The following is a 12,917-nucleotide window of genomic DNA, read 5'->3' as shown; positions in this document are numbered from 1 at the left end:
TATTAAGAGTAATATTTATACCGGATTGACCCGCTATGAGAATACTATATAGAAAGTTATGTAAAGTGTCATAAGTTATTCTCATGGTGATAATGGTGTATACCACTCTTCGACCTGAAACCACTATGGACCCTAGATGTAGAGTCGAGTGCTTTATTGCTGATCCAACGTTGTCCGTAACTGGATAACCATAAAGACAGTTGATGGGTACTCCACGAAGCATGCTGAGGGACATGAGTGACCTAGATGGAATTTGCCCATCCTGCGTAACAGGATAAATGTCTATGGGCCCAATATTGAACTGGACAAGGATGACACGATCTATACCTTGTGTTCAATATAGACATAAGGGCGAAAGGGTAATTATACACATAATTATTATCACAGAAGGACTTGTCAGATCACATGACATTTTCGTGTCTTGGGTAACAGTGATGTGTTGCTAGATACCGCTCACTGTTTATTATGTTAAATGTGTGATTTAATATAATTGCCAACGCCACGAAAACCTATAGGGTCACACACAAAGGACGAATTGATGAGAGATAGAGCAACTAAGGAACATCGTAAGGTACGGTGTACTTAAGTGGAATACGAAATATGGTAAGGTACCAAATACTTAAGTGATTTTGGCATATTATGAGATATGGGCCAAAATACACTTAAGTGGGTTTTTTAGCTTGAAGCCCACACATGTGGTTCTATAAATAGAACCCTTGGGTAGAAGCATTGTCACTGAAGTGAACTCTAATTGGAATTTCGTTTCCCTCTCTCTCACTCAAAGCCTTCATTCATAGCAGCTAGTACTGAGATTGAAGGAATCCGTTCGTGTGGACTGAGTAGAGACGTTGTCATCGTTCAACGTTCGTGATCGCCACAAGAGGTAACGATTCTATCACTGATCATGCCCATTCGTAAGGATCACTAAATGGAGAAATTTTTAAATTCCATTGCGCCTTGGATGGCAATTCTTCTTCAAATGTTGGTTATTCCAACATCATCCACGATGAGCTGGTGGCTCTATATCATGGTTTCCACATGGTATGTGATATTGGCATCGAAGATCTAATGTGTTATTCAGACTCCAACTATGATATAAAACTTATCTTAGAGTCAATTAATGTTTGACATAACTATGATGTGATTCTTCCTAATATTAAAGAGATTCTCACTAAGGAATAATGAGTTCAAATATTTCATATTTTTGGGGAAGGGAATATTTGTGTTGACTATCTAGCAAAACATGAAACTAGTAATGATGCGGCATACTAACCTTTTACAGAGTCTCTTGTAAAAATCATCACTCTTCTGCTAACAGATGCTAATGTAACTTTATTTTCTAGATAATTCATTGTTTTTTTCTTTTCGTTTTTCCACTTGTACCAAAAGAAAAACAATTTAACAAAACTTATGACAACAATTGAATAAAAATTACGAATGAATGCACGATTAACTTTGTGTTTGGATTGACGATGAACATAATTGATATTGATTTAATTGAGTTTGGTATAATTGATTTTGACAGAATTAAATTTAAATAAATTGATTTATATTTGAATATATTTATATAAAAAATCACATTTAAACTTATAAACTACAAATTCTAGCTTCAAGTAGAATCAATTCTAATGACAAAATCAATTCTACTTTAGGAGAACCAACCATCTCAAAATCACTCTAGAATCAATTTTTCATCTCTAAAATTAGTTGTAATGAAAAAAAAAAAGAATTTGAGTCTTTTTTAATAGAAAAAGAAAGTAAAATTTTAATAACCACCATATTTTGAATTTTGTTTTATAGAAAAACATTTTGGGAGTGCAATTTTTTTACCAAAATACCCCATTTTTTCAAAAGATTTCCCAAAATAACTTTGATTTCAACAAAATTCTCAATCTACCCCACTTTTAAGAGGAGGCGCCAGAACAATTGGATTGGATAGGGCTCCATGTGTTGGCAATCAAATTGGCGCCCATGTGAAAAGCTTAAAGGGAGGCGCCAATTGGATTGACACCTCTGTGTGTTTTGTGATTTTTTTTGAAAAAAAGTCTACGTGATAGATAAATTCAAAATCAGACCAATTCATATTAATATTAATTCTCATTTACATAAAAAAAAACTAATGTTGATGACCGGGATCACCTAACCGACCTCCGGTCCCACATCCCCTAGCTACCCGAACCCTTGGCCCTAACCCACGTTGATGATTCACCCCAGGTGTTTGAGTATCTGAGGACCCAGGAACATCACTACCAACTGCAGGAGATTGCCTGTTGAGATAGTCAGATAAATCAGCGTAGTCTTGTGTATGCATCGAAGGTGTACTGCCATAGCTGAGTTCATGACCCATGCCAGAGTAGTTAGGTTGTGTTTTAGTTGTTGTATGGAGATCGAGACGATTGAAGGGAGACATTAGTGTGAGTGATGCGTAGAGGAAAGGTTGACAAGATTATTGTGGTTTTGGTAGACATATGGTTGTTAAAGGTATCAGTTTTGAGGTGTTTGGGCTTCTTGGCTATGGTAGGAGAAAGGATGGTTGGTGTTAAATGATCGTTGAGTGTTTTGGCTAAGGTGGCTTTGGTAGGGTGATGTGTTGGGTGCAAAGTGATATTGGGTCTCTAGATGATGATCTAGTTGTTGGTGGTGGTATGGGGTATGCTCTTGGTATTATGGTTGAGTGTATTGCATGTCAGGGTTGTATGTTTGTGTGTTTGTGGGACGAAAAGTTTGACGGATAAGGGGTTGTGAGTAGTCGATCTGACAATGTTGTTGGGGGTTAGATGTTGATGCCTATAGTGTGTAAATTGCCTGGCGTGAGTCGTATAGGTACATATCTTTGGCGATGAACTCAAAACCAACTGATCTATACCAAGCCATATAATTACGACTTGGTTTTTCTTCAATTGGCATCACAACGTCAGTTAAGACATGGTCATGGCGGTGTTTTGCATTTGCGACACTCAGATCTAGCGAAGCTTTGCCATGGGTTAAAGTTCCATTGGTCGTTAACTTTGCGTATATGCCATTCTCCTAGGGTTGATGGGGGATCTGGGATGTGTTGAAGCATACTGAACTGCAATTTAACACGAACACTATTGTGCATCTCCACAGTGGTGAATCGTATGATCGGTGTGCATGCAGTCCAAACGACTGCGTCTTATTCGTTGATTTCATGGTCATGATCCAAATTTAGGTATGGACGCCAGATGAACTGAAATGTGAACATATGTTAGATTATAAATTTGGTAGAAGAAATTAACAAATTATTACTAAATAGTTAGGTTAATGGCCATACATCTGTCGGTCGAAGGTGACCCAAGAGATTGCGATACTGAGTAATACAGTGTCTAGGACATCTGTTATAACTCATACCACGTGCCGACCATCTGCACCATAAAGGTAAAAATATTATTTAGAGTTAATAATGTGTAAAGTAAGTAAATATAGTCCATTTTTAAGAACTTACTTTTGTGCATACGGGAATGTGAAAGGGTTGTTGATGACGGGCGCTAGGGACGGTAGTCTGGACCAACCCCATGCTTGGAGCAAAACAACATATATAGAAAAGGTAGATGTGTCTTTGTATGAATTATTACACAAATAGCTATAAAGATAAGTCAGACAAGCGGATCCCCAACTGTAACTTCCTATTCTATCTACATGTCTTAGTAAAGGTAAATACATAACATACATACCAGAACCACTACCTTCAGGAAATAAAAATGAACCAATTAAAAGCATAATGTAACACCTAGTTTTTATTATTCGACCCTATTCGGTCGAATTCTTATCTAAGTGTAAGTTGTTATAATATGCCTTAAGGCGTGAAAGGAGTATACCTTAACCTCTTGAGTTATCCTCTAACAAATCAGCATCCAAGAGGTCCATGCAAATTGAATTCGCATAGTTGGTTTTTTCATTTACCGTCCTACCTTCGATAGGCAGTCCCAATAGCATGTAGACGTCTTATAACGTCATAGTACATTCACTGGTTGGAAATCAGAATGTGTGTGTCTCGGAACGCCATATTTCACATAACGCAAGAATGAATTTATTATCCACCGACCAAGACATTATTTTGCTTATATGCCTAAAACCGGCGAGTTCGACATACGGTTGAATCATCGGGGTCCATGTGTACATATTCGTGGACGTGAGTTCAAAACCTTGAAACATCCTATAAAAGAAACAACAAAACACGTTACTTTATAAAAGATAAACAAAAAATTAAGTACCATTATCAAAAGGCATTCTAGACAAATAACAAAAGAATTAAACGCTTACATAAGTTGCTATATTTGCAACAGTTCCTCTGTGCGATTCACCCATTGTGAGGAAAGACATTTTGTCGGAGATGAAAGAGGTTGTTGCAGATGAAAGAGGTTGTTGCAGATGAAAGAGTTAATGTTGTTGAGGAAGAAATGAGTGTTGGTGTGGCAAAAATGTGAGAGTTTGATGTCTATTTATAAGGTGTGACATGCAAAAGTGTGGAAGCTTGGAAAATTGTGATTGCATGTGCTAGCCAAATGAATTGGCGCCCATGTACATTTGCTACAAGCTAGCGCCAATCAAATTGGCGCCTCACTAGGCTCATGCATAACACCCATTGACCTAGCCTGGCGCATGCATGGCTCTGCATGCTTGGTTACGAGGTCTGCATGCAAGACATGGTGTCGCCAATTGGACTGGCGCCATGTGCAAGCATTACAAGTTAGCATCAATCCAACTGGCGCTAGGGCTTGCATGTGTGACACATGGCATCCCAAAGAATTGCATGCTTGACACTTCACTTCAGTTTTGCTTGCATGTTTGACACATCACTTTTGTCTAACTTGCATGTCTGACACATCACTTCTGACTTGCCTGCATGTGTGACATATCACTTCTGTCTAGCTTTGCATCTTTGACAAATCACTTACCTATTAAAGTGTCTTACTATCTACATCCAACAACCAACACAAATTCATCTGCACCAAAACATTAATTTTCATTTGCACAAGAAATATTACAATGTCATCTTCACCAAAATATAGTATCAATGTTCACTGTAATGGTGAGACATATGAGTCTGAGTTATACGAGTTTTGTTTTCGAAACACCGATACCATCCGACTTACGATCAAGATTCAAATTTCTTGCATTTGAAAAAACGAATTGAATCCTGGATAGGATCTGGTATTGTGTCAAAGATCACATATCAAAATCCAATTTTTTTTAGAACAGTCGATGCAAAATTTTCCTGCTGAAGGTACGGGATGATGAAGATGTTTAATATATGTTTGTTAGTCACGAACATTCTGGTTGCAACTCTATTGAGTTGGATATTACTCTTCAACCAAGTATACCATCTCAGCAATCTCAAATCACTAATCAAGTTGAATCTGATGAATTTGATTCAGAAAACTCAGATAACGCCGACCCAGAAGCAGAAGCAAAAGTCAACGTCGTTGATGAAGAAGAAGAGACCGAGACACAGGTCGATTATATGTTGAACAACAACATTAAAGATGATGACCAACCAACACCATTACCTCCAAGTCATGTATATAATCCGCCTAAACATATGATAAACATGGATCTGAATGACGATGAAATCTCTAGCAGTATTTTTTATAACCCGTATCCACAATCAGAAGGCGAGTTAAAGGTGGGAGACATGTTCCGTGCTAAAGAAGAATGTGTGCGAGCAATAAAAAAATTTCACATGAATAACTCTGCTGATTTTACTTTGAAAGGCACTGATTCGAGAAGGTATGTCATCGAATGTCGTAACATTCTTTGTAAGTTTCGGTTGGCTGCGTCTCACAAAAAGAAAAGCGACTATTGGGAGATAACTTCAATAGACCTACCTCATAATTGCATTGTAACTACCGTTGAACAAGATCACCGTAAATTAAGCGCTGCATTGATATGTCAAGACATTTTTCTGTTTGTTAACAAAGACCCATCAGTGAAGATGAGTATAATAATATCTCATATCAGAATAAGATATAATTATACTCCATCTTACAAGAAAGCGTGGATTGCGAGGACAAAGGCTGTTGAACATGTATTCGACAACTAGGAGGATTCATACAAAGAATTGCCATGATTTTTATGGGCCCTAAAAACATACTTACCAGGAACTGTTGCAATTATGGAGACATTGTCAGCATTTACGCCAGACGAAACCTGTGTTGCTGGAAATAGATTCTTTCACCGCCTCTTTTGGGCGTTTGATCCGTGCATCAAAGATTTTGCATTCTGCAAACATATTATTCAAATTGATGGGACATGGTTATACGACAAATACAAGGGTACTTTGCTTATGGCAGTTGCACAAGATGGTAACAACAATGTCTTTCTCATTGCCTTTTCTCTGGTTGAAGGTGAAACCGCTGGTGGTTGAGGTTTCTTTATTCGACATCTTAGAACACATGTGGCTCCACAAGCCAATCTCTGTTTGATTTCTGATAGACATGTTGCCATTGAGAGTGCTTACAATAACCATGACAACGGATGTCATGATCCTTCTTCTACCCATGTCTATTGCATTAGACATATCACACAAAACTTCACGCGTGCAATCAAAGATAAGAACCTTCGCAAAAAAGTGGTGAATGTTGGGTATGCTCTAACTCAGCCGTCATTTCAATATTACCGTGATGAAATTAGACTGTCTAATGCAGATGTAGGAAGATGGGTGGATAACATACCAGTAGAGCAGTGGACAAGGGCATTTGACGAAGGTTGTCGATGGGGCCACATGATAACAAACCTTGTGGAATGCATGAACGGCGTATTCAAAGGCATTAGAAATCTACCAATAACCGCTTTGGTCAGAACAACCTATTATAGGTTGACTTCTACCTTCGCAACCAGAGGTGAAAGATGGAATGCAGTGTTAATGTCGGGTCAAATATTCAGTGAATGTTGTATGAAAATGATGAAAGAGGCGAGTATCAAAGCTAGCACACACACGGTAACAGTCTTTGACCGTCATAGGCAAAATTTCAGCGTACAGGAAACAATTGACCACAGTGTGGGGAGGACAAATTTATCCTATGCTGTCAAACTAAACAAAAGTTAGTGCGACTGTGGAAAGTTCCAGGCCTTCCGTATTTCTTGCTCCCATGTTATTGTGACATGTGTACATACTCGCCAGGACGCTTACAACCATCTATCTGATGTTTACAAGGCCATTACCGTCATGAATGTGTATAACAAAAGCTTCTCAGTGCTACCAATGGAGGAATACTGACCTCCATATGAAGGTGACATACTTTGGCACAACGATGAAATGCGAAGAAAGAAAAAGGACGGTCAAACAACACACATATTAGAACAGAAATGGATACGACTGATAAAATGATAAGACTATGTAGTATATGTCGTCAACCAGGGCACAATAAGAATAACTGTCCCAATCTAGGAGCAACATCTGCATCATAAGATAGTATCTCCTTTTAAATTTTATAACCTTGGATTTTTATATATCATTATCTTTTTGTTACAACAAGGTCAACAACAAACATCACTATAACATAAGCAAACTTAAAACACAACATTCATAACTAATTACAACAATCAAACTGATGTCATATCGTCCAAACATCATTTCCATAGCATCCTTATCAGTTTTGACTCGCACCCAACCAAGTATACTATCGAGTCTCTCAATACTTTTAATTTTTTCCCCTTCTGATATTTTTCCATCTAACCAACGAACCATCTTCCTCTTTAGTTGATCGAAACTAGTGATGTTCTAGAAGAGCATCAACATCAGAGGTTTGTCTCTCGAATAAACCACATTTCCATAGCGCCGACGAACACCAAACATGTTTGCAAAATGACGAAATAGGATGTGGGAAAATGATTCATACAACACCTCTATTTATAACACAAAAAATTACACTTTACACTAAGACGTCAGACCAATTGACGCTTTCTCTTCAAACTAACACATGAGCGCCAATTGGATTGACAACACCATGGTTGTAGCCAATTCAATTGGCGTCTCCTCTTTAACTTTAGGAGTTGACGCCAATTGGTCTGACGCCTCCTCTAAAAAGTGGGGTAAAAATAGGGTAGATTGAGAATATTTTTGAAATCAGGATTATTTTAGGATTTTTTTTGAAAATTAAGATTATTTTGATAAAAAAATTGGACTTTGCACGACAAATTAATAATAATAATAATAATAAATAATAATAATAATAATAATAATATAATAATAATAATAACAATATAATAATAATAATAATAATAATATAATATAATATAATATAATAATAATAATAATAATAATAATAATAATAATAATAATAATAATAATAATAATAATAAAAAATAAATAAATAAAATGTCACGTGTTGTAATTTTGGTAATTGTTTGTATTGGATCCCCTCTCCGTGTCGGCGTTGTCAACGAAGACGAAGCTCCAACAGCACCACACCACAGAGTAATGGAAAACGCCGACGTTTTCTTAGGTTTACACGACTTCCTTGAGCGCATGCGCCAACCCGCCGCCGCCGATTTCGTCAAAGCAATCAAAAGGTCCGTCGTTCTTCTCATCTCAATTTCAATTCAATCACTACTCTCCTGAATCGGAACCCTAATCAACTCACTGATAACTATACACATTGTTATTTCACAGTTTCATTGTTTCGTTCTCAAATAATGGACCCGATCCTGAGAGAGACAGTGGCGCCGTACAAGAGTTTCTTGCTAATATGGAAGCTGCTTTCAAGGCTCATCCACTTTGGTCCGGTTGCTCTGAGGATGAACTCGAAAGTGCCGGTGAAGTTAGTTTCTTCTCTATTTTAATTTCTTGTTCTCATTTATTATCATATGCAATACTATTATTATCCATAATCTATGATGTTTAAATGAATGATAAATTTTACATTAATCAACTAGCTTATTTACTCTACTATGAACTTACATACTCAACTTCTTAATGTGACTAGTAGCACTGTATTTAAATTGCAGTTTTGATCTCTGCCTTATATGTTGGGTTGATTGAAGTCTGTTATCCTTTCTTACTATGTCTACAACATGCTTTTCCTTTCATTACCATTTTTGGAAGATATTTATTGATAGATTTTGTTTTTGGATAATGGATTTTCTTTCTTTAAAACACGAGTCAAGCAAAAAAGCGATTTTTGTGAGTAAAACTTAGAAATGACAAGTTAGTTAAGAATTTAGTTTGTTAATTAGGGTCTGTTTGGATAAACAACTTAATTAAGTGCTTATAGTATAAATGCTTATCATCTTAATGCTAGTTTTTTTCTACAACAAAAGATATATTAAAATCAAGTTGTTTTCATATAAGCTATAAGTTGTTTTCATAAGCTATTCCGAAGACAATATGAAATAAGTTGAAAATAACATGTTATAAGTTTTTTTCATAATTTCTCACAACAGTCTCCCAAGTCCTTATGTTGGTAGATAAACCATGGAGAGCTTATGGAAATAAGATGAATGAAAACAACTAATGCACATGTTATAAGTTGTTTCTATAAGCTCTTCAAAAGAGTCTCACGAGTGCATATGACAGTAGATCAGCTCAAAGAAGCCAATTTAAATAAACTCCTAGTTAATTGGTTAGTTAGTGGGTGTGGTGAGATAGTTAAGCCAATAAGGCATGCTGCAGATAAAAACATATAAGTGATTAGAGAGCGGGCGATCTTGTCATTTTAGAGTAATAGGTGAACACTCAAAGTGCTATCATTGTTTGTAATCCAACGGGATTCCTGTTCATTTTCAGTAATAATATACCTGTAGGTTCAATCAATTTTGTATATTTGCTGATTGTTTTACTTTTTTTTAAAATTTATTTATCATGTACAGGGTCTTGAGAAGTATGTCATGACGAAGTTGTTTGCCCGTGTGTTTGCCTCAATTCCAGATGATGTAAAACTTGATGATCAACTTTCAGAGAAGATGGCATTGATTCAACAGTTTATTCGACCAGAAAATTTGGACATCAAGCCAGCATTCCAGAATGAAACATCATGGTTGGTGAGTATATAACTACACATTCAAAACTGTTTCATCTATTTCTCTTTGTATAGAATTATGTCAACTAGGTATGTGTTACTCATGATACAATACTTTATCCTTTGAAAAAGGAGCACTAAGTATAAATGCTGCTCAATTCTTATCGTGTCTCTAAACTTGGCTTTCAATCCAACTGTAAATTTTTTGGCGTTGTCCACAAACTAGCAACCAATCTCATTAAGAAATAGATAGTTGAATTCAAAATATGAAAACACTATATAACAAATATCTTTTCTTGACACCGGGCATTAGCACTATGGGAAGTATTGTCTAAGTTGATATAGCAAGGGTCCCTATTCTTATAATTCAAATTTAGCTCATGATAAGTGGTGATGTATGTTTTCTCCATGTTTCACATAGTAGGTGTATTTTTTTTCAACATTTCCAAATGCCTTTGATTGTTTCCTGGGTACTTTGGATTTCAACGATTTAGGTACATTGTTATTCAGTTTGTTTTTAGGTTTGATGGGCAATATTCTTGATTGGAAATGCTCTACATAAGAATATATTTTCTCTTTGATGCATCGCTTGGTTCTCACTCACTTCAAACATTACGATTTTTACTTGTTTATGGTTTCCTCTATAATTTCTGCTTCCCTTAAATTTTATATTTTCTCTCATTCTTATTGTGACAGCTTGCACAGAAAGAATTACAGAAGATCAACATGTACAAGGCACCCAGAGACAAACTTGTCTGTATCCTAAACTGTTGCAAGGTTATTGGCAACTTGCTGCTTAATGCTTCTCTTGCTTCCAAAGATAATCCTCCCGGAGCTGATGAATTTCTTCCAGTGTTAATCTATGTTACTCTAAAGGTACAAACTCAATTCTTTTTATAAGAAATACCTACCTATGTACTCACCGGATGTAATTAATATGGTTTCTAAACATGTTGTTGTTACTTCCTGCACTTTCTAAGAAATTATAGGTACGACTTATGAATGTGCAGTGCTACATCTATCATTTCCTTTGTTCTGTTGTGCTACTTTGCTTTGTTTTTTCACTATTTGAACTCCAGTTGTACAAATAAAACTTGTTATTCTGTGAAGTTCTGCCAAGTTTCTTGTAACATATTTACGAAAAAAATATTCGATAGGTGTTTTGAAATATCATTTTGCATACACTGGTCCATTCATCATAGCATTACCATATTACCCACAAATATGCATATCCTTTTTTGGGTGATGTTTGGTGCATTTATTATTTGCTTTAAAGAACTCTGTCTTTTGGATAGCGCATGGTGCCAAGCTTTATGTACTTATCCATTGAAATATTTTGCTATCAATTTAGTTTTATCTTTAGCAAAGCATCATTTATGCAGATGCAGCAGATCATCTAAATATTCATAAAGTAGGCCATTTTTATGCTGATATAGTTGATGTTAGTTTTCTTTAAGTCTTTCATTGATGATACTGTGCAGGCAAACCCTCCACAACTGCACTCCAATCTTCTGTACATACAAAGGTTTAGACGCCAATCTCGTTTGGTTGGGGAAGCTTCGTATTATTTTACGAACATGCTTTCTGCGGAAGCCTTCATCTCAAACATTGATGCAAAATCCATTTCGATGGAAGAAACTGAGTTTGAGAGAAATGTGGAATTTGCCCGTGCTCTTCTTTCGGGGCTTTCAGTTGATACACAAGATCCCAATTCACCTTATCAAAATCATGGACAGCATCCAAGATCAGACAAAAATAAAACTTTGAGTGACAACAAGGACCCTGCATTACGAACTCCATCATCTGCTGCAAAATTTGAAAGTAAGAAAGTGACTTTTGCAGATGAGTTGTTGATTACAAAAGTTCCATCCCTCTCAGATTTGGAGAATAAAGGAGCAAGTTTGATAATAAAGGAGGATAAGTTGAATGATGTTTTCAGGGAGTTTCCATATTTGTTTTCTAGTGTAGGTGATCTAACAGTAGGTGATGTCGAAGACCTTCTAAATAATTACAAACAATTAGTTTTCAAGTATGCGTGTCTTTCCAAAGGGTTAGGTGTCTCATCTACCTCTCATCTTCTATCCAATCCTCAAAATAATGCTCTGGACCATGCTGAAACCCTTTTCAAAGGGTTAGATGTCTCTTCGTCGTCTCATCTTCCATCTAATCCTCAAAATAATGCTCAAGACCATGCTGAAACTGCAATAGATTATTCGGGCAGAAGACCTGTGGCTTCCGATGACAAATTTGAAAAATTTATGGATACATCAGAGGATAACTCAGATCCTGAGGAGAAAAAAAGTGATTCAGGTTTGCCACAGGATGAGGCGGTTGCATCAGAGGATGGTGTTCCCTCTTAACAATTGTTTTGTCCCCCATCATATACATCCCTCTTTTTTTTTTCACCGGAGCTCGTGTAAATTTATTTATATTCTCCCTTGTGTGGTGAATGTCCTTTTGATAGGGATAGCAATACCATGACTACAATGTCCTCTGTAACATTATTCCCGAACAGCTTTTATAATTGCTACAATTGAAATTCTGCATTTGGTTTTGCTGTGGATTAAAAATAATGTGAAGAGGTAAACCTAGTTTAGTTAGATTAACCCTGTATGCCGGGAATATTGGTCATCGTGAGGTGTGTGTGTGTGTAATATGTCAGTCATCTTCATTTGGATATGGTGTCAAGTCATCAAGAGTGGTGGTTCTTTGCACTTCAACTATGTCTTACCACTGGTTAGTCATGGTCAAATTACAATCACTTGTTGTAAGACATAGTCAAATTACAACCGTGCCCATGGTTTAGTGTTTCATTGCATGGATTGCATGTTTTTGTGCATCATTTCATTTCAGCAGGTTCAAACAATGGAAAGGGCAATGAAACATGGAAATCAAGCCGTTAGAGCTGGAAACCAGACCAGATCATCCTGCCCCTACAGG

General features: G+C 36.5%; 1 protein-coding gene across 1 annotated transcript; it reads left to right on the top strand.

Moving 5' to 3' along the window:
• The first annotated feature begins 8,359 nt into the window (after positions 1–8,359).
• On the top strand, positions 8,360–12,577 carry LOC127084142 (vacuolar protein sorting-associated protein 9A). The gene is made up of 5 exons (XM_051024543.1): positions 8,360–8,532; positions 8,633–8,780; positions 9,829–9,999; positions 10,674–10,853; positions 11,459–12,577. The coding sequence occupies exons 1-5, from the start codon at positions 8,441–8,443 to the stop codon at positions 12,335–12,337; spliced, it is 1,470 nt and encodes a 489-aa protein (XP_050880500.1). The 5' UTR covers positions 8,360–8,440; the 3' UTR covers positions 12,338–12,577.
• The last annotated feature ends 340 nt before the right edge of the window (positions 12,578–12,917 follow it).

The sequence above is a fragment of the Lathyrus oleraceus genome, chromosome 5 (genome assembly GCF_024323335.1).
Source record: "Lathyrus oleraceus cultivar Zhongwan6 chromosome 5, CAAS_Psat_ZW6_1.0, whole genome shotgun sequence".
Lineage (NCBI taxonomy): Eukaryota > Viridiplantae > Streptophyta > Magnoliopsida > Fabales > Fabaceae > Lathyrus > Lathyrus oleraceus.
This window is presented reverse-complemented; position numbering and strand designations above follow the sequence as displayed.

Bases quoted from the DNA above. Each gene is read 5' to 3' on its own strand.
- LOC127084142 (XM_051024543.1), top strand. From the start codon at position 8,441: ATGGAAAACGCCGACGTTTTCTTAGGTTTACACGACTTCCTTGAGCGC. The intron at 8,533-8,632 runs GTCCGTCGTTCT...GTTATTTCACAG, and splicing joins TTCGTCAAAGCAATCAAAAG to TTTCATTGTTTCGTTCTCAA. The intron at 8,781-9,828 runs GTTAGTTTCTTC...TATCATGTACAG, and splicing joins AACTCGAAAGTGCCGGTGAA to GGTCTTGAGAAGTATGTCAT.